Below are 21,611 nucleotides of genomic sequence, written 5' to 3'. Positions count from 1 at the left end.
TGTCTGTTGAGTGTGATTTTGAACTGTCTCTAAAATCTATTCTACATGGAAATTCACACATCCTGACTAGTGGGAACATGGAAGGAGATATTTCCTTGCTATGGGCAGTTTGGTACATACCATATATGTGGATCTAAGTTCTCATTCTAAGTCTAATAATAAAAATCATCTCATTGATATAGAAAAGCCTCATTAATAAAACAGTTAAAATTTTTATACAAAATACTTTCTTGTAACAGCCTCTTTTGTGTGATATTATACTTACCCTCCTGATGTTACTTTCTGTCCTAAGGTTGAGTCTTCAGTCTTTCTTAAGAATGGTGGTATGGCAAGGAGGGAGCCTACTGTGAGTTATCAGCATCCTCAAGTCTTTGCCAGGAGGAGTATGGTATAGCAGGGATTTCTTCCTACTTGGTCTTGAGTTTGCTTGGGTTTATTTTTATCTATTTCCTTATCATAGTCTGCTTCCCTTTCACTGGTTCCCAATTGAAGTTTAAAAGGTGCAGAGTAGCTTCTCCTGCCTCAGTTATCATGAAAGGTAATTCTTTATTATGCAGTGATCCCCAAGGCTTGTAAGACCTCTACCATATATGGTATTCACAAAGCTTAATCTAAAACAGGTTAGGTAATAGTTCTTTGACTACTACACAGTTATTAAAACAACCTAAAGCCACTTCAGGCCCAGACAAGCCCTAAGACCATGCACTGTCAGGTCAATACAAATTCTCAAGCCTCTTGCTATTAATGGAAAAAAATCATATTTACTGCTCTCCAGTAATGGAGATTTTAAGGAACTGAAGCATCTTAGTATAGACAGAGAATGATCAGGTATTCAGAAGGAGGAGTGAAAAGAAGATAAACTAGTGGCAAAGACAGTATCAGAAAACAGAGTCAGGCTGGTCTCTGTCATGGAACATGAGTGCAGAGAATAAAATGGAGTGAAAGAAATCTGGAGACTACTAGGGAGCCATAGGAAGCCTTCTAACATGTCATGGGAAGGAAGAGCTAGGCTGGCATCACTGCTAGATGTTAGATGGATTTCTTAAGCTCTTTGTGGCTGAAAACTGATCAGCTCTGAAAAAGCTCACTCTCATCGCTCTTTCAGATGGCAGTGACAGAGATGTCTGGGGTTTCTGCTTTCTCATTCTCACTACTGGCAGCAGGACAACCTCAAAATTACTGGTGTGTTGGTGAGTTTGCATCTGGGAGACAGATAATTAAAGACTCATTTTGATAATTCTGTCTTAGTCATACAGACATGGAACTGTTGGCTGGAAGTTTCCAGCAGTGTGAGCAAAGCTCACTGGAAGCTCACTTTGCTCTTTGGAAGCAAAGCCCAAGCTGTGACAGTGGTTTCTGCACACACTGACTGAGGGACCACTGTCAACCCTCAGCACTTCCCAGGTAACCGCAAGAGCTCGATGGCAGTCTCTCCTTTGAAAACTTTGTAGATGAATAGGAGGATAGTTTTTGGAGACCACAGACCTCAGGCCTGGGGATAGCCATGGTCTGCATGCCATGCCTGACCAAGCAGGTAATAGTCAGATTCCCCTCCATTGCTTGCTCCTTGACAATGAAGCTCCAAGGCAACCACAGTCATAGCTATTTTAAGCAAGACCTAAACCAGGCATTAGGCATCCAGGGAGCAAGCTATGGAGAACATAGACTGTAAACTCATAAGAGCAGCCCAGAAGCCTCCGTATCCTTCCCAAATCATATGTTCATCCCTCTGTCCCTGACTGGCAGCCTCATTTTCCACCCCCAAATGAACTTGGAGCAGAGGATGCCCTCCCATCCCCCAAATGGATTTGTGCTCTGCTGCCAGTAGATAAGCTTGTAAGAGAAGAGAAACCAAGCATGCTGTTACCTTCAAGTGCTCTCTGAACGTCTGTCTTTCTGTACAGCCCTGAGCCTTTACACCATGGACAGGGTTTCTCTGTAGTTACATCCAGTAGATTTTTCTCTCCATGAACACAGCCAAGTTTCTTTTGAATCCATGTAATCCTTTAGTTTGCAGTGACAAGGAGTTCCACAGCTTAACTGCATACTTTGTGAAGAACCCACGTGTCTTTGTGGTTTTGAATACCTTGCCTCCAGGTAGTTTCATTTGATTTACACACACACTCACACACACACACACAGTCCCCCACCTTCTGCCCTCTGCACTCTCCTGTTTCTTTTAGTGCCAGAGCCAGTTAGAACATTGATCCCTGCCAAGCTTCTCCACACTGTGCTGATTTTATAGTTCTGTCTTGTATGTCCTCTCAGCTCTCCCCTTTCCTATCTTAAGTGTCTGGGTTTGTTTAATTGGTCCTCCTATGGAAGCCCCTCCATGCCTCTGATCAACTCTATTGCCTTTGGAATCATAATTCCTTGCAAATTCAGTTTGTCTCATTTTATTTTCTCTTTCGCTACCACTGCTGAGAAATGAGTGGATATTTTCAGACAGTTATGCAGCACATGTGGAAGACCTTGCTCCTGAGGCGTAACTGTCAGCTCAGAGTCCACCTTTTTATATGTGACACTGCATTATGTCTCCCCACATGTATAGTTTTGTGGTTTTAACTGTACTGAATTTTGTATGCTATTTAATGGCACTGTTTGCTCAGCGTCATGAAAGCTTTCTGCATTTCTTAGGCATCGGTCATTGTCCTTACTGCCTGGAATAGTGTAATTTCATTGGGAAACATTATGTTCATTCCTGTTCAACACCTCTTCAGCTTCCTTTATCAATAGCTTGAACACCACAGGCGCCAGCACAAATAACTTTTCTCCTTCATTCTGTGTCTTTGAGAGTTATTTATCTGAGTGAGAAGCTTCCTTTTTATCACTCACTAAAGTACTATAGAAGGGTTAAGTAGGTAGGAACGAGGTGACAAAAAGCTGTACCATGACATAGGTACACAAAAGTTATAATCCAAAGCTGTGCCCAAAAGCTAATGATGATATAGACCTCACCAGTAAAAAGAGAAACAAATGAAAACTGGTGCTCATGGTGCGTATGCAAAGGAATCTACGGTCTTTATTCTCTAGACATTGACATGGTTACAAAGACTCATTGCAGAAGAAAATGACCAAGAGGTTCACATTTTGTGCATCCCTCAGGTCACTTTGCTGCTTCATGACAGCCTCATTCTTCCTCTTCTATCTTCTTGCCATGAAACTCCCGGCTCTTCACCCGGAGCTTGTTGACCTGTGACTCTGCAATGTCAGCCCGCTCCTCAGCTTCCTCCAGCTCGTGCTGGATCTTGCGGAACTTGGAGAGGTTGACATTGGACAGCTCCTCCTGTGTGGGGAGAGGGAGGCGGTGGTGAGGAGCCCAGGGCAGGGGTTCCACGCCTCCTGCGCCTCGGCCTTGCGGGGTTGCGGCTCTTCCCTGGGGAAAGGCACAAACTTCCATCCCTCACCCACCACTGCTTACACATAAGCCTCACACAGACCTCCTCATCCTCCCTTATTCAGGACCCCACTGTGACAAGCTTCACCAGTACTGTGTCACTCTTGAGGAGCTATGTGTGCACTTATTCTCCCATTACTTGCTGCCCAACTATCAGTGTGATTTAGTAGGTTGAGAAAGACCCTGAAGCATTCTGCTGTCGATCAGCAGCAGAGATTCAGGAACTTCTCAGTCAGTGGGTGTGGCCCGGGTTTGTTGAATCTGACCTCCTGTATAAAACAGGCTGCAGAACTTCCCTCAGTTCATCCCTGACTGCAGGGTGCCCTAAACTCAGCAAGGCCTCGTGACACGATAACAACATGGCATGGCCAGGACTGTTGTGTCTTGGGAGTTTCTTTCATGCTCCTTTCCTGGTATTCATACTCATCTCAATGAGCGTGCTGCCCCGATGGAAGGTAGCTCTTGCCCATTCTCCAAGCACTACTTACAGCCTCCTCAGCTTGTCTCTTGTAGGATTTCACCTTCATTTGCAGCTTGTCCACCAGATCCTGCAGCCTGAGAATATTCTTCCGGTCTTCCTCAGACTAAAACAGTTGGCAAACAGGAAAGAGGGTGAATTATTGGTTTCCCACCACGTGAGGTTAACAAATTCCCCTTGGGAGTGGTGTGTGCAAAATCTGACTTGCTGTGAGAAAACTCTGTCAGCCCAAGGAGGCTTTACCTGGTAGGTCAGCTCCTTCACCCTCCTCTCGTACTTGCGCACACCCTTCACGGCTTCAGCGCTGCGCTTCTGCTCAGCATCAACCTCCCCTTCCAGCTCCCGCACCTGCAATGAGAAGCCCATCTTTGGAGCTTCCCTGCTATCTCTCCAAGGGATGTGCTCATTCATGCACAAATACCAGCCCTACGCACTCTGGCCTCCAGCTTCTGGATTTGCTTCTTGCCTCCCTTCAGTGCCAACTGCTCAGCCTCATCTAGACGAAGCTGCAGGTCCTTCACCGTCTGGTCCAGGTTCTTCTTCATCCTCTCCAGGTGGGCGCTGGTGTCCTGCTCCTTCTTCAGCTCTTCTGCCATCATGGCTGCCTGAGGAGAGCAAAGGGTCAAAGCCATTTTGGGGCTGGAGACAGTTTTGCGGGGAGAATACATCCACCCTGAGCAGTGAAAGGAGCCCCCGACTCACATCTGTGATGGCCTTCTTGGCCTTCTCTTCAGCATTGCGAGCTTCCTGGATCGTCTCCTCCATTTCACCCTGAATTTGTATGATGTCTGTTTCCAGCTTCTTCTTGGTGTTGATCAGGCTGGTGTTCTGGGCAACAGGAAAGACATGATTTGTACTTTTAGACCTAGTGCCTCCACATCAAGAGTTGAAAGTGTGAGTACTGTTTGTGAAAGTCTTTAACGCAGGAGTCCTCTTTAGAGCCATAGCAGCAACCCAGACACGGGTGGCTGGCTAGATTGGCCATATCACAGCGTGGCTGTCCACGTGTTTACACAGTAATCACTTACAAGATGCATAGCAATCTCATTCTGTGTTATCCCTTGCTGATGGGATTAATTTCCAGCAGAGTGCCTGACCTGGGTATGGAGGAGCTGCACACGTTCAGTGGCATCCAGAAGCTCCTGCTCAGCCACTTTCCTTGACCGCTCCGTCTGCTCCAGGGCTGCCCGTAGCTCCTCAACTTCAGCCTGCAGCAGGTTTGCTCTGCGCTCCACCATGGCCACCTGCTCCTTCAGGTCCTCCTGTGTCCTGAGAGCATCGTCCAAGTGTATCTGGGTATCCTGTAAAAGAGACAAGAGAAATTGCAAGGCGACAATTTTGAGTGCCAAAAAAGTCAGGGATGTCATTTCTCTTTCTGTAGCTTTGCTGAACGGACCTTGAGCACTGCCTGTGTGTTTCTCAGGTTCTTTTGTGCCTCTGCAGCCACACGGTTGGCATGGCTCAGCTGGATCTCCATTTCATTCAGGTCTCCCTCCATCTTCTTCTTCAGCCGCAGGGCTTCATTCCTGCTCCTGATCTCAGCATCCAGGCTGCTCTGCATGGACTCCACAATTCTGAGGTGGTTTCTCTTCATCTGGTCGATCTCCTCATCTTTCTCTGCTATCTTCCTGTCAATCTCAGACTTCACCTGGTTGAGCTCAAGCTGGAGGCGCAGGATCTTCCCCTCTTCATGTTCTAAGGAGGCCTGGACAAGTCAGCAGGAACAGTGACTTAAACTACTGCTTGCTTCCTAAGTAATCTCTTATGCAGTACTTCACAAAATCTAGGCTTGCTTTCCTGCCATCTCTGCAGATAACTATTCCCATATTTTCAGTCTGGACACCATTTATTAGCACTGTGTCTACCTCAGCTTCCTCCAGGGAGGCTTGGAGTTCATATTTCTCCTGCTCAATCTGCTTCTTGATTTTCTCCAGCTCATGAATCGCCTTTCCTCCCTCGGCAATCTGCTCCGTGAGGTCGGAAATCTCCTCTGTGGGAACAAAGACCAATGGCGTGGTCAGGCACAGAGCAGAATGGGAAGGGCCCTGCCACAACAAGGTAAAAGGCACCTTTGCCGACCTGCAGGCACAGACCCATGTGGAGCGGTGCATAGTGGGGGATAGCAAGAAAGCCCTGTCAAGGATAGCAAGAGGAGCAGAGGGCCAGGGACTTACGCTGCAAGTTCTTGTTCTCACGCTTCAGCGTTTCCAGATGGTCCAAGGACTCCTCATAGGCATTCTTCATCTTAAACAGCTCCGTGCTGAGAGAGCGAGACTCCTTCTGGGAGGCTTCCAGCTCAGCTTGCGTTTCCTCATACTTCTGCTTCCATTCTGCCAGGATCTGCAGAGAAATGGGACGCGAGTATGGATGTGGCAATCACGAGGGGATGCTCTGCCCAGGAGCCCCAGGTCTGGAGCCCAAAAGACCTTGTCAAAGTTCTTCTGCTTCTTATCCAGAGCAGTGCAGGCAGCATTTGATCGCTCTACTTCAATCATCAGGTCCTCCACTTCATTCTGCAGCCTCTGCTTTGTCTTTTCCAGGGAAGCACATTTGGCATTAACAGCTTCGACATGTTCCTCTGCATCCTGCAGGCGCTGGGCCAGCTTCTTCCTGGGAGGAGATAAGCACAACTCCAGGTTAGATCTAAAGGGTCTGTCACTTCTGTATCCTAGCGCCTACTGAGTATTCGGCCTGTCTGAGGATTTCTAGCCCTAAAGGCTACGTTTGTCCTTCCAATCTACACTTTTTCCACAGCACACTTCTCCTCTCTCTCCCTCTCTCCCCTCTACACAAAGACAGTATATGCCTGCCTTCATCCCACCCCTCTCCTAACCCACGTTCAGAGACTCCAATTTCCAGTTTCCCTTGATAGTCTCAGTCTTCTCCAGCTATTCGACACCCCACTTCCCACGTACTTGGCCTCCTCCAACTCCTCCGTGCGCTGAATAGCGTCCGTCTCGTATTTGGTTCTCCACTGGGCCACTTCGCTGTTGGCCTTGGACAGGGCACGCTGCAGCTCCCCCTTGGCTTCCTGCTCCTCGTCATATTGTTCCCGGAGCAAGTCACAGTCATGGCGAGCAGACTGCAAGGCGTGGGCCAGGGCGTTCTTGGCCTGTGGGGACATTGGGATTGGTAATAACCTGAATACTTGCCTTGAGATGCCTCTTGACAGTGAAACTGACAGTGAAATTAGAATGAAACTCTAATTAGGCAAATGCAAAGCCTGGAGCTGATGAAGCCTTCATCAATGTGTTCTGGAGGGTCAGGATGTGTTACTGGCAGGTGCTCTGGGGACAGTAATCTGCTGTTTCTGTAAATGTTGCGACATATGTGTCTGGATCCTGTCTTAGAGAGTATCGTCAGAATCTCAGGAAAGCCTTGTGCATTACTTCCTCCAGCCTCAAAATCATTATGCTTCCTTCCCTCTCTAGCTTATGAGTGGGGGTATGTGCATTACTGGTATTCCCTCCAGTACCACATGTGTTTGGGGAAAGAATATTGAACCAATCTTGGATCAGACAGGATTCTCCGGATGCTTTTAGGGGTGATGTAGGTTGTGGACAGTAGGGTACTTCCAGACCTTTATTTCTTCCTCTAGGTGTCTCTTGAGTTCCTCAATCTGTTGGGTAAATCCTTGCTTGCCCCTAGACAGCTGAGAAATCAGAGCATCTTTTTCCTCCACCTGGCGTGAATATTCACCTGGAAGGAGTGAAATGCAAAGAAGTCACTAGGCTCTTAATGATATGACGGTTTCTGCCTGTAAACCCACGTCATCAGGAGAGGTCATACCAGTTATCATATTACGCCCTGTGGTATGCTCATGGCGTGCAGGTCCTCCAATTGCACCTCACGAATGAGGATGTCTCACCTGATTCTGTCTGCAGACGAGCTCTTTGAGTATTGAGGTCATTGATCATGCGCTGATTCTGCTCCTCCTTAGTTTTAATCTCACTCAGCTGGTCTTCCAGAGTGCGGCACATCTTCTCCAGATTTGCCTAGATAACAAACACAAGGAAGGAAAGGAAATGAACACCTGGACTCTGCCTTATCCTCACAGCAGGGATTTTTTTTATGAGAAGGTGGCTGGTAGATGTAGCCTATGTGCCATACCTTGGCCCTGTGAGCATGTTCTACGGCAATTCCATACCTTGGCCTTGGAGACAGACTCCATGTTACTGGCCAAGTCGTCAATCTCCATCTTCAGCTCACTCTTCTCCTTCTCCAGCTTCTGCTTCACTCGTTGCAGGTTGTCGATCTGCTCCCCAAGCTCAGCTGTGCTGTCTGCGTGCTTCTTCCGCAGGGTGGCAGCCGTGGCTTCGTGCTGCAGTGTGGCCTCTTCGAGGTCACGACGCATCTTCTGGAATTCTGCCTCACGCTTCTTGTTCATCTCAATCTGAGCTGCGGTAGCCCCTCCCGCTTCTTCCAGGCGCTCGCTGATCTCCTCTAGCTCCCTCGAGAGGTCAGCCCGATGCTTCTCTGCTTTTGCCCGAGAGGTTCGCTCTGCCTCAATTTCCTCCTCCAGTTCCTCGATACGAGCCTGTGGAACATTAGGGACCCTTCACACCCATGCCCTCCTCCTACCTCATGTCTTTCTGAAGGGCAGAAGAGAAGGAAGAGAGACTTGCCTGCAGCTCCTTGATCTTCTTCTGTAATTGGATGCCCAGGGCTTGCTCATCCTCGATTTTGCTCTGGATCTGGCTGATTTCAAAGTCTTTCCTTTGCACAAAGCAAACCGTGTTAGAGCGCAAAGAAAAAAGACAAGTACACCAGCCCAGCACTCAGGTGCCCCACAGCCACACTTACTTCTTCAGTTTCTCATCCAGCTGCTGCTTATCGTTTTCCAAATCCATTATGCTGTCATGGGCCAGCTTCAGGTCTCCTTCGAGTTTCCGCTTAGCTCTCTCAAGGTCCATGCGCAGCTTCTTCTCTTGCTCCAGGGACCCTTCCAGCTATAAAGAACAAGACCATCAGTGCTCTGCCAGCCAGCTTTAACTCCATCCCTGTCCTTTCTCTTTCTCTTTCTTACATCATCCACTTGCTGCTCCAGCTTGGTTTTAGCTTTGGTCAGAGTATTGACTTTGTCCTCTTCTGCCTGCAGGTCATCCAGTGTCTGCTGATGGGCCTCTTGGAGGGCTTTCTTCTCTTTTGTCAGCTTGGCAATGGTCTCGTCCAGGGCTGCCATCTCCTCTGTGAGGTTTTTCACCTGTTGATTGTAAGAAAGTGCCAAAAGTCTGTGTAGAAGACTTGACTGCTAGTGCAGTGACCTTTTCACTTTGCAGTGCTTAGCCAGGAGCTTGTTTTTTACTTGGGCTGCCTAGCTGCCCCACTGTGATGCTCCTGGTATGTTCCAGACCTAGCTTGGTTCTGAGGATACCAGGATGATGTGCGAGGTATCTGTCCCTTCACCCTTTATGTGACTCCTTTTGTGGGTACCTTGTTTTCTGTGGCATGCTTTTCCTTCTCCACTTTGGCCAGCGTTAACTCGAGGTCATCAATATCTTTCTTCAGCTCTGAACATTCATCCTCCAGTTTTCTCTTCTTGGCTGTCAGCTCGGCATTAATTTCCTCCTCATCCTCAGCCCTTTCAGTCACCTCCTTAATTTTGGCTTCCAGCTGGATTTTGGTTTTGATGAGCTGGTCACATCTTTCCTCAGCATCAGCCAAGCTATCTGCTTCCTGGTGGGGAGACACAGATTTTTGTGGGTTGTAATGGATTGAAGTTTCTCCGCTCTGTCTTTTGTATCACTGAGTAGGCATGTGTTAAAATGGGGGCTGAACCTGGCCTTCCACTCCAGCAACTGGAAGATCTGGCCTGGTGTCTACTGGGAAACCTTGTAATCTCAAATCAACATTGATTCCCAATTTTTTGTGTCTCTTAAAAGTGCCTCACAGAGAGCGTCGCTGTGAGACTACCTCAGGCACCCACAAGCATGACAGAACAGTGGTCACTTCAATTGCTAGTTTCAGCAGGAGCAAGGGCTTGGAGTCTTTTTTCCTGACAGAAACAGTATTCAATAGCTTCTTCTCTTTAACTGACTCATCATGAACATCATAATATTTGGGGAGTAAAGGCTTTGTGAGAAGAATTTAGTGGAGCAGGTGGTGTTTGGTTTGGTGTGAAGAGCCTGCCTTTTCCTAACTGAGTTTGAATGGGAAGTATCCAGGTTTCTGAAAGTACTCAAGGCCTTCTAGTGTAGCTGTAAGCAGGAAAAGTGGGTCCTTCTCAGGTTTGCCTTTCCTTTGTTAGACAGATACATGGCTTTGAAAGTTGAGCAGATGGAGATACTTCCCTTCCAGTTCAGAGCTCTCTGCTGTGGATTACACGTTGGCTAGTGTTACATGGCTCCTTCCTCAGAGAGCAGGAATGCCGAGTCTCATGTGGGGCTGCCATGAGACTCACCATGCCCCTGCCAGTGCCTGTTTACTCAACATTAGAGTGTGTGATTTACGCTGTTTCCTACTGCACCTTAGTCAGCTTTCTGCAAGTCTCTGCTTAGGGTAAGAAGCATTCTGACTGTATATCGTTCTTTTCCCAGGGGCAAATGAACGGTGATACTCACCGCCTGTACTTGGAGCTGCAGGTCATTTTTCTCCTGCAGTAAGGTCACCATTTTCTCCTCCAGCTCTTTCCTCTTTGCCTCAGACTTTGCAAGCTCCTCCTTGGTTTTCTCAAACTCTTCCTTCATGTTGGCCATCTCCTTCTCAGATTCTGCACTCTTCAGCAAGGGCTTGATCTTGAAGAAGAGCTTCATCCAGGGCCAGTGCTTGACGTTCATGAATGCACGAACATTGTACTGGATGCAGAAGATGGATTCCCTGAAATGAAATTCATATGGCTATTGCATAGCTTCAGTGTCACAAATTTAAACTTCATTAGTCATGTACCATGAGAACAAACTAAATATGAGAAATGTCTACCTCCTCTCCACCATTCTCCGATACTCCACTCTCATCAGGAAGCCCCTGCACCTGGCTTGTGTCATGGTCATAATGGCTGCTAGTTTCTCATCTCTCATCTCCTCTAGGAGTCCCAACAGTCCAGCTTTGAAGAACACCTTAAGAAAATAAATTTGCAGCACGTCATTGTCAGGTACTACAGAATAGAGGAACAGAGTCTTTCAGGGTTCTGAAGTAGACTTTAATGGTCGTGACCAGCCTCATCTTAGGCCCCATCCCAAACCCCCTGCCCAAGGGCCTACGAGTTTGCTCTAAGCTCAGCCCTAAGCATTCAGTCCCTGTCTGAGCTATGTGGTATGAGTTATGGTTTCCAGTTCAGCCGCAGCCTCAACCACACCTATGCCTGGTCATGGACCCCAATGAGCTCTACTACGATCTGTGGAGTTACTTCCTGGCTTGATGTTAGACCAATCTCATTGCTGTGGATCTGTCCAGGAATTAATGAATAGCACCTGGGCCTTGTTAGCCTACCTATATCAGACCCTGACCAATCTCGAAAACCAAGGCTTTATGGCTTCACTTCAGACCTTCCTTATTGTCACAAACCTGCCTGATGATCTGGACTCTTGGTTGAACCTGACTACGATTCCAGAATCTTCCCAACTTGCCTTGCTTGGGTACTGTGGGGCTGGGCAGTTGCTGATTGAGGGCCCTACCCTGCCAACTCTGTTATTGTGCTGTGCATCCTGCCTGTGATGAAGCTGCCCACCCTTACCGCTCCCTGACAAACTTTTAACACAGGTCTTGTTTCTACCTTGGTGTGACCAAATCTGTATTGGGTGTGGTCCACATCAATGGACCCAAGGAGCTTTTCTGAAGCTTTCTTGCTGTCCATGAACTGTCCCTCTGGGATAGCACTTGCATTAAGCACTCTGTATCTGTAGGAGAAAGCAGAACATGAAGAAATCCCCATCACTAAAACCACCACTGTGACTGAACCCCATAACCTTCTCAGACTACCTCATTGAACCAGTTTCATGCCTGGAGACAGTTTATCCTTTCAGAATGGAATATGGAGAGTGTTTTTACTATTAACTTTAAGTGCAAGAGAATCCTGATCTCAGCAATGTCATATCATCATGAACTGATGGTGAAACATTTCTATATTGCTGGTCAGTACCAATTTAAAGTATAATGTTTCAAGTACATTACGATACTCAGGCTCTTCAGCTTGGTCTGAATGGGCAGAAAGGTGGAGCACTCTCACCTTTGTTTGAAGTCAGCATACAGGACTCTGCTGGGGAATCCTTTCCTGCAAATTCTGATCCCTTCCAGCACACCATTGCAGCGCAGCTGATGCAGCACCAGCTCATGCTCCATGGCACCTAACAAATACCACCATTAGTGACTACCCCGCTGTTTGATACTCAGGAGAAGAGCTTCTGCCGCTCAAGTTTTCCTCCTATTGGACCCCCTTACCAGGTGTTTTTGTTTCATTTGGGATGATGCATCGTACAAAATGAGGGTGAGTGCTTCTCAGGTTAGCCATCAGCTTGTTTAAATTCTCCTGTGAGAACATGAAATGAAGCTTATATTATTAAGGTTAAGGACTGGAAGGTTAATAGTGCTTGTATCAAGCTGAGTGTTTCAGGATGCAGACATGTCTTCTCTAAAACATCTTGCAGAACTCCCAAAGGGAAACTGAAGGCTCCCAGATTTTTGGTTTTGAAATTCTTTTGTAGAATAATGGCTAGTATTACTTTTCCTTGATCTCCTTATACAAATACAGAGCTGCCATCTCACAGCTTTCCTTCCAGCTGGTATTTCTTGTGGTATTTAGTTGGGCATTTTAAGTGGATGACATGTAGTCTTGGCTAAGCTTGACTAGTGTCTGATTTGGCAGCTAAATAAGTTGTTTTTAAATGGATGGAATACATGTACAGCCCATATAAATTGACATTTTGGTAGTAATTCAATCTCCCTAAATATCTCCACCTCAGCCAAATGGAAACATTGAAAACATAACTGAAAACTGACCTCAAAATTCATTACCTTGACATAATTTAACATTCACTCTCTTTCCCCACTGAAATGAAAACATTGCCTTACAATCTTACAATCTCAAGGCAATTTTTCTGCTTTTGATGTTTGATCTATTATTTTTGAATTCTACAATGTGTCAATACTGAAAACCTTCATAGATACGTAAAACAGGTATGGGAAATATCTCTTAAGTCTCCAAAGAAGATTTTAAGGAAGTTCAGCTGATTTGTTATTCACACCCAGTGTAAGTAAGTAGGTGAACTTCATCCTTTGGAGATTTTTGTAGAATATTCAGAGAAGGTAATAGCAAAACTAAGGCAGGTGGAAGAAATCAGCCAAAATATAGGGATGCAATATCAATAGTTTGTCAGAAAAAAAAGTCTAAGACAATTGCCTAGGCAGTTCCAGGAGGCTGACAATATCATTCTGTCTCCTGAAATAAAAGGAAGACCATACACGCATTGAGGTAGGGATTTTGTGATGTTCTAAGGGGGGAATTCTGCAATTTGCAAGGATGGAAAGGGAAGGATTTTCAAGGATAACAAGAGCTATGACCAAAACTGAAACAGACCTTTCAGATTCAGGTTTCCAGATGCTTTCTATCTTCAAAGAGATAATGATTCTGTACTTACCCGGAAAAGAGCTGAGACAGTCTGGAAAGAAGAACCCTTCTTCTTACCACCCTTCTTGCCACCACCAGCCTCTGCAATATTGAAGAAAATGAGCTGATGCCTTTAACATTGCCTTTGAGACTTCCCTTTGCACAGTATGAACACATGGAATATGGATTTTACAGAGCTTACCTGCTTCCCCACCATAGGTGGCAAAGAGTAAAGCCAGTGTCTTCACAGATGATTTCTGATACAGCCCAATGACAGTTTCGTTCAAGGGATCTTTGTTCTTCTCAAGCCAGCCAGAGATGTTGTAGTCTACTGTACCAGCATAGTGCACCAGGGAGAAGTGGGCCTCAGCCTTGCCTTTGGCAGGCTTGGGCTTCTGGAAGTTACTGGACTTGCCCAGATGCTGGTCATAGAGCTTGTTCTTGAAAGAGGTGTCAGTTGCCTTGGGGAACATGCACTCCTCTTCCAGGATGGAGAAGATGCCCATGGGCTGGAAGGTACCACAAGAAGTGACAGAGAAAGACGATAATGATGTGAAGCATGTGCTATGAACATCAAAGATACCAATATGTTGCTGGTAGCATCTCAGCCTGGATAAGGGCCTAAGTTTGTCAGGAGCTGTTCTCAGCCAGGGAGCTTATTTCTGCCCTCCCTTACCTTCCTGCAGCCTGTCTTCACAGAACGGGTAAGAAAGTCTGTCTGGTTCAGGTTAGAATTGAGAGTAGCATTGGAGGGAGCAGTGGTAAACAGAAAAATAAGTGGGAAAATAGCTACAAGAGGCCCAGTTGTTTTGGGAACTCTGGTGAGATGATATTTATTTCCCAAAGTTATGTGTGGAGTTCTGATTTGAGTCTTCAGAGGAGAAAGGAAAGGAGACTGACTCCAGTTTGCTTTAAAGAAGTCTGTTGGTGGGACTCCAGAATCCCTTTTCCCATGCTTGAAGACCAAGTAATGCAGGACTGATGACACAGATTTGCATTTCCTAATTTCTCTTCCCCAGACTAAAATAAATTTCAGTGCAAAGTATTTTGTTTAAGTGACACTGAATGCCTGGCCGTGAGTTCTTTCTGAGCTGAATCTGGCTCAGAAACATCACAGAATTCCAAAATATATCGTACACTTCTATGGAAAAGGTACCTTCTCAATGAGCTCAATGCAAGCAGCCAGGTCCATCCCAAAGTCAATGAATGTCCATTCAATTCCTTCCTTCTTGTACTCCTCCTGCTCCAGCACGAACATGTGGTGGTTGAAGAACTGTTGCAGTTTCTCATTGGTGAAGTTGATGCACAGCTGCTCAAAGCTGTTGAACTGCCCAAAGGAAGGAGAGGGGCACAGGTTCTCAAAGGGTGGCAAACACCACAGGGTTTTGCTAGCATTCTCCTAACGCTGTTTGAAGCTCCCCAGCTGAAACACTACTCCTAACCGTACTGTAACAGCATGTGTTTCCTTAGCAGGACTCCTATTGTAAAAGTCACTGTTCTCAAAGGATTTTATTATTATTACTTTTGGAATCAAGCTAAAATTAATATTTCTTTTTTTACTGTGCTACTCAAAAGCAAATCCTTCAGTAACCTTAGCTGCAGCATCGTGTAGGTGTCTCAACTCTCCAACCGCCCGGAGAGCGGAAACCTCCTCAGTGTCCCACCCAAGAATTTCTCTGCCCTCAGAGCAACAGCCCAGGGGTTTCTCTGCTTTGTCACAGGAGTCCTAGCTTCGTCACTGCATTCACAACACAGAAAACATGCTGTGAACTTTCCCATAGCACTACCCTTTCCTTGGCTCTTCCAAGAGCATCCATACCTTTGGCCCACATCTGTGTGAGCCTTAGTCCTAGAGCTGTCTCCTTGTTTGCAAAGCCTAAGAGCTTTGCAAGCTTAAGGGCCTCTGAGACCATTTGTCAGAAAGCAGAGCTTTCTTCTACCTCCTGACAACGTTAGAATCAAAGTGTTTGTTAGTAAAGCCATTTGAGGGTGCTACTGTGACAGAGAAGAGGGAGGGGTTTCTAGAAAACTGCAGAGCAGGAGGAGAAACTTCTGAATCTTCTTAAGCAGAAGCGTGTTTCTGAGTCCTCATGACCCCTCCCTGGCCCTCCCTTGACTATGGTGCCAAATCCTTGTTCCTTACATCAAAGATCTCAAAGCCAGCAATGTCCAGGACACCAATGAAGTACTGTCTGGGCTGCTTGGTATCCAGCTGTTGGTTGATGCGAATAACCATCCACAAGAACATCTTCTCATAGACAGCTTTTGCCAGGGCACCAACTGCATTGTTCACCTAAAGCAGAGAAGAAAGGACTAGAGTTACCTCCCAGGGTCAAAGAAGAATCCTCAAGTACTCTTTCAAGCCATGTATTTTCAACCTCCAGATTTTACCTGTTCCACAGTTTGACCTTTGGTCACAAATTCATTCCCGACCTTGACTCGAGGATAACACAGGGCTTTCAGCAGGTCAGCTGAGTTCAGGCCCATCAGGTAGGCAGCCTTGTCAGCCACTAAAGAGGGGGAGAGAGAGAGAAGCATTTGTCTGTGTGGGCAATGGCTAGAAATGGGCCAGTGTCAACAACTCCGCTGTTCACATTCTAGAAATGGAAAAGCATTGGTCTGGTCTCCCACAGAAGGTCTGGGAAGGAATGTAAATTCTGGAAGCTGATGATGGCCTTCTCTGAAAGCAAGACCAGGTATGGCTTGGATAGGAATAGCTAGAACCTGGAATTTCCCAGAAGAGCCCCAAAAGGCTCTGGGAATACATGAGGCACGCATGCAGCACATTCCTTTTCTGTGGAAAGTGCATGTCTGCTTAGCAAAGAATGCAGGATTTATTTCACCAGAAATGTGATTGCACATCATGGTGACTTAGTGGTTGAAGGTTTTACAGAGAGAGAGATATCCTGTGTTGAAGCTGAAGTTCCCCCTTTCAGACTGTGTGTGTTTGGGGAGTATCCATTGGATAAAATAATGGTATTTCCCATGATCAGGGAAGCACCTCTGCAGTTAGCTAGACAATGAACAAATATGCTTTTCCTCAGTGCTTTATGTGGTGACTCAGGCCAACAAAGTTAGCCTGTCTTTGGAGGCTAACTTATCATCTCGGCAAACAGAGAAGTTCTTTGAACAAGTCAGTTGCTGAATTTGCTGATACCTTCTGTGCCATCTGGCTCTGCCTGCTCCTCTCGTTGTTTCTGCTTGAACTTCAGGTTCCCGTAGTGCATGACAGCCCCTGTCAGCTTGTAGATGGCAGTCTTTTCATCAGCAGTGAAGCCCAGGATGTCAATGGCACTCTGCAGTCACAAAAATGAATTAAAATACGTGTCCTTAGTAGGTCACCTATGTCACCTTCGAGACATGTACAGTAGGTATCTTTTTGCTGTGTTACTTACATCTGTAGCCATGAGCTCCTCCTGGTCATCAATGCTGGGAACAGTCACCTCACCTTGACTCACATAGTGGAAATCAAAAGGGTTGGTGGTAATGAGGAGCATGTCTGAAAGCAGGAAGAGGCAAGGCACAGGCTTAGTTTTGCCAACCAGGTAATAGAGGGAACAGCTGCTCAGCAATCATCCTCAAAAAGTCGTAATGATCCTTCCTACCAATTAGCTCTGGCTTCTTGTTGGACATGATCTGATAAAATATGTGGTAGCTTCTTTCTGCCTTGAGCTGGAAAGTGACTCTGGACTTCTCCAGCAGATCTAGCAAGGAACGTAGAAAGAGTTAGGCAGAGGAACACACATGGAGGTGGGAATTTGGGAAAGAATGGGATCAGGCCAGGAGAGCCTCTTACAAGTTTCAATGTCAGCAGAAGCCAATTTGCCTGTGGCTCCAAAGTGGATTCTGATGAATTTGCCCTGTTAAGGAGAAGCAGCAGCATTTCAGCCTGGATGGGTTCTTTTGACGTCTCCTTTACGTGGAATAGTGCTAGGGCCATCACTTATCTTGTGATGAGAGGGAGAGATTTTGTCCAAAGCAACAACTTACAAAGCGTGAGGAGTTGTCATTCCTCACGGTCTTGGCGTTTCCAAAGGCCTCCAGCAGTGGGTTGGCGCTGATGATCTGATCCTCAAGCGTTCCCTGCAGGACAATAATTATTGCTGGTTATCCTTTCCAAAAATCATGTCAGGAATAGAGAAGAGCACTGATTCCAGTATCTATTAATTTACCTGCATTTTGCCTGACTGCTGCTCCTCCTTCTTCTTCTCCCCACTCGCTGCAATTGTTGCAAAGTACTGGATGACACGCTTTGTGTTCACAGTCTTCCCGGCACCAGATTCTCCACTGTCAAACCAAAGAGAGAAGAAGAGAGCGTGTGGTCAGGCAGGAGGTCCCTTGGCACTGGGCAGCCCTGCAGGGACCTGAGCAGGGAGTCTACTTACGTGATCAGGATCGACTGGTTCTCGCGATCTGTGAAAGAGGCAGAAACAAAGATGCTGTTTGTGGCATTCTTGAATAATATGGAACACTATGTGTGTGATAAATACAAGCAGTTCTTTTAGAGAACGTATGTATTATATGGAGAGAGCTGGAGTTATCAAAGTTTGGATTTCTTCAATGTTTTTTCATCTCTGAGGTATTAATTTAAACTCCCTTTTTGGTCATTGAAATAGGACATTTCTTGTTAATTTAACCTGTTTCTCATGTCAATCTCTGTATGACATGAATACTGATGCAAGAATGCCTGTTACTTTCCAGTGTCTTCAAGAAGTCTGGATTATTATTTTCCTCAGAGAAGTCTGTTATAGACATAGGAAGGTTTTGGTATGAAAGAACTCCCTGTAGAATCCACACAGATTAATATCAAATTTCTTGTGTGTCTTTTTAAGGTCCCAGGAAGTGTAACTATCTGCTTATACATTGGTGAGTCCTCAAACAATTTAAGAATCAGAGATCAGTTTATACCTGTTTTTCTTTAACAAAGAAAAACAGGTATATTTCTTTCCCTTTGAGAAATCTGATTTATTAGGACTCATCTCTAATTAGCTAGGGGTTGTAGCCACTAATTGTATGAGTCAAAAGAATTCTGATCTCCCCCTTACCTAACTCATTTGTAGAAGTAGAGGCATTTAATCAATGTTGGAAATATTTCATCAAGATCTGTTTTTTTTCCTCCTTTTCTTATTTTTCCTTTTCACCAGTGAATTCAAAGGAATGAATTCTTTCTGAGGTGGGAAAAAATGTGGGGTTTTTGTTGTTTTGGTTTTTTTTGTCTCAGATTGTTCCTGCTCACTTTTCGTTTATTTCTGTCTTTACAAGTCTGTTTTTAAAGGCACTACCTAAGAGAAGGAAGACAGAAGATAGCAAATGTGAAAAAAAATGCTAAAATACTTGTTATTGATGAACCTGCTCCAGTGTTAAAAGTAAAAGTGGAAAAGGAGAAAAAAAACCATTCAAATTATCATTCTATTTTTATTCAGTATTCAGGGACTTTTTTAACAGTCAACATTATTATTCTGTGATACTCAGTAATGTCCTTGTGGAATCATGAAACAACTGTAGATGTGTGACCATCAAATCATTGATTGCCTTCTGCATATTGCAGTTTTGGTGCACAGACTTCTAGTCCTTTCTGGTGAAGTAACTTTTATGCCTAAGAAGCAAATCCATAATACAGGAGTATTAACTAACAGCTAATTTGAAATGAAGGCATTTATCATTGTTTCCAGAGGGTGCAATTTTGCTGGGATTCTGGCTCTTGTTCTTTCCCAAGAAGTTATAAATATCAGAATAACACTTGAAATCAAATCATTTGCTTTTTCAAACAATGTCTTCATGAAGCCAAAACAGCTAGAAATTAACCTACAATATAGTTTTGGGAAAGATTAATTAAATTCTTCAGAGCTCTGTTTACTATTTTCTGTCACATTTTGAGCCAATCAGATCGCAATAATAGGTAGGAAAGAATTTTTGTTTCACCTGACTCAATTCATCCTGTTAATTATTCTTCATTGTAACTTTTTCAGTGCTCTTGTCTGCATGCTATCAATTAGAGTTTTTAAAATCATTAGGACAGAACTGTGTCTCATGCATAATATCCTCAACAGTTGAAATAAGATAATTAAGGGCTCATGCTGAGGTTTACATCTCTGCACACACAAATATTTAAAAAAAAAACAACCCAAATGTTGTATCACCATGAAGATGCTGCCATTGTCTCACCAGTCAGCATGAACTGATAGGCATTGTCAGAGATGGAGAAGATGTGTGGAGGGGCCTCCTGGCGCTTCTTGCCTCGATAGGCCAACACCACTTCCGGGTTGTACACCGGCAGCCACTTGTAGGGGTTGACAGTGACGCAGAAGAGACCCGAGTAGGTCTGCGAGGAAGGGAGACAGCACGTTGGCTTCCTCTTAGCCTGGCAGAGCAGTTCCTCCTAGCTGCCCAAGGGAAGACTGCTGCTGGTACTTACGTAGATCATCCAGGCTGCATAACGCTCTTTGAGGTTGTACAGCACAGCGGGTTCGTGGAGGTGGGTCATCATGGCCATGTCCTCGATTTTATCATACTTGGGAGGGTTCATGGAGAAGATTTGGTCTTCCTTCACGGTCAGCGTCTGTCAGATGAAGAAAGAGATGCATGTACGTCAGCTATGAGCTGAGAGTGGGAATTACATACAGTTTTTAAGCCTTGGTTTTTACTCACTTCTCCTGCTTCAGACTTGACAGTGACCTTCCCTGATTCCCTACTCTGGATTGTCCCTTTCACAAAGGATTCCTTAGGATGCACCACAAAGACTGATGTCTTGGCATCAAAAGGCTTGTTCTGGGCCTCGATTCTTTCCTTCTCTGACTTTCGGAGGTAAGGAGCTGCCTCCCCAAAGACGGCCATCTCAGCATCTGAAGAGGCCATGGTTGTACTTCTACAGGAGGCTTGGTCAGCAGAGTACTCTGTAGGAAAGAAGATATGTTGAGTCAGTGAGTGAACAGCATTATGTGGAAGAGCGGAAATCTCTTGCACTTTGATCTCTTTAAATATTTAAGTAGGTATAAACAAGTCAAAAGTTGAATTTAAACTTCCCAGTCTTGGCTGAAAATACTTGTATACTTTTCTGAAATTAATCCTTAGACATATAGCTATGTAACAAAGTATAGAACAGTTCTTTAATGTTGCAGAATTGTAGTACAGTTTAGCAGTATTACTTCAACTTTGTGTGCTCTAGTGAATTTGGACGTTGCCATCGCAGAGACTTTGTATTAAATAAGTCTCTGATTTTTTTTTAAATGCTACCTGAGAGTCTCTGAGAGACTTCCTTGTCTGATAGCAAATAGTGGCTTTTCACTGGAAAATTTACTTGCTATGGACAATTAATCTTGCATTATGACTGATATAAATGTCACTATAGCCTGTTCTGCTTTCTAGAAATCTTAAACTGCTGATTTTCTTCCTTTTCCTTAAAAGCTGGTAAATTTTTGTATTAATTCTGGTGGCAGAGGCTGGAAGTCAGTCACTGCTGTTTGAAAACATAGCAACTCATTTTGTGTTGCACAGATATCCAAAGCCAATATATAAGCTGAAGGAAAAAATGCTGCCTTCAAACCTAGAATAAAATTACTGGTGATAGAGACAGCCCCTGATATAAATGGATAGTCAAGACTTATAGGAAGTTAAATGGAATTTAAAGGTATATGCTTTGCCCAGAAGTCCACAGGAGCCATACACCTACCTTGAAATTTTCTGTCAAGACTGGGCACAGCACTCCAAAGAGACTTTTATAGAGTCTGGTATGCAGATGCTCTGGATGTTTCCTTTTCCTTCCGTCAAAATATATTTTGGCAAACCATCTTTGGCAAAACATTGTCTGGCAAACTTAACTAACGGCATAATTGTCATTTGATGTGACTAGATATATTTAGAAATGTTTTACATCTTACCATTCCTTTGGATACATTTCCTATAAATAGTCTGACAGGGCTATTAATAAGGGAATCTTGACTAGGCAAGGCACTTAAAGAACTTGGATGTAGAATTTATAGGTTCCTTTACTGTCTGTACTGATAACTTGATCTTTGACCCAGGTGAGATTCTTTGGCATTTCTGTACTGCAACTATTCCAGAAGTGAAATGGGAATAATACAATGTATCTTGTGCACATGGTCCTGTGAATTTAGGGGTTGCCTTTACAGCCTTAGAAAAGACAGTTCTACAAAAGACAAATCATGACTAAATGTTATTCAGTAATTCATTATGTG

At 44.9% G+C, this 21,611-nt stretch overlaps 1 protein-coding gene across 1 annotated transcript; it reads right to left on the bottom strand.

Moving 5' to 3' along the window:
- Positions 1-3,130: 3,130 nt before the first annotated feature.
- On the bottom strand, positions 3,131-20,271 carry LOC140660592 (myosin heavy chain, skeletal muscle, adult). Its single transcript, XM_072881573.1, has 38 exons — positions 20,065-20,271; positions 19,832-19,975; positions 19,582-19,738; positions 17,802-17,829; positions 17,589-17,703; positions 17,407-17,499; positions 17,213-17,276; positions 17,022-17,120; positions 16,812-16,915; positions 16,574-16,712; positions 15,808-15,926; positions 15,560-15,709; positions 14,573-14,743; positions 13,619-13,925; positions 13,448-13,518; positions 12,252-12,339; positions 12,040-12,157; positions 11,587-11,710; positions 10,794-10,930; positions 10,436-10,691; positions 9,309-9,551; positions 8,902-9,078; positions 8,679-8,824; positions 8,501-8,591; positions 8,023-8,412; positions 7,744-7,870; positions 7,456-7,574; positions 6,791-6,987; positions 6,302-6,485; positions 6,050-6,215; positions 5,741-5,865; positions 5,272-5,580; positions 4,973-5,176; positions 4,578-4,703; positions 4,310-4,480; positions 4,119-4,223; positions 3,886-3,981; positions 3,131-3,286 (listed from the first exon to the last, which is right to left on the bottom strand). The coding sequence occupies exons 1-38, from the start codon at positions 20,269-20,271 to the stop codon at positions 3,131-3,133; spliced, it is 5,823 nt and encodes a 1,940-aa protein (XP_072737674.1).
- Between the last annotated feature and the right edge of the window lie 1,340 nt (positions 20,272-21,611).

Source organism: Ciconia boyciana, chromosome 16 (genome assembly GCF_034638445.1).
Source record: "Ciconia boyciana chromosome 16, ASM3463844v1, whole genome shotgun sequence".
Taxonomy (NCBI): Eukaryota; Metazoa; Chordata; class Aves; order Ciconiiformes; family Ciconiidae; genus Ciconia; species Ciconia boyciana.
Note: the sequence above shows the minus strand (reverse complement) of the source record. Positions and strands in the feature narration are given on the sequence as shown.

What these genes read in the sequence shown, in the direction of transcription:
- LOC140660592 (XM_072881573.1), bottom strand. Translation starts at nt 20,271, where the DNA reads ATGGCCTCTTCAGATGCTGAGATGGCCGTCTTTGGGGAGGCAGCTCCT. An exon ending in ATGCAGCCTGGATGATCTAC is followed by an intron (nt 19,739 to 19,831) that starts GTAAGTACCAGC and finishes CCTTCCTCGCAG; the next exon opens with ACCTACTCGGGTCTCTTCTG. An exon ending in CACCTATGGTGGGGAAGCAG is followed by an intron (nt 13,519 to 13,618) that starts GTAAGCTCTGTA and finishes TCAATATTGCAG; the next exon opens with AGGCTGGTGGTGGCAAGAAG.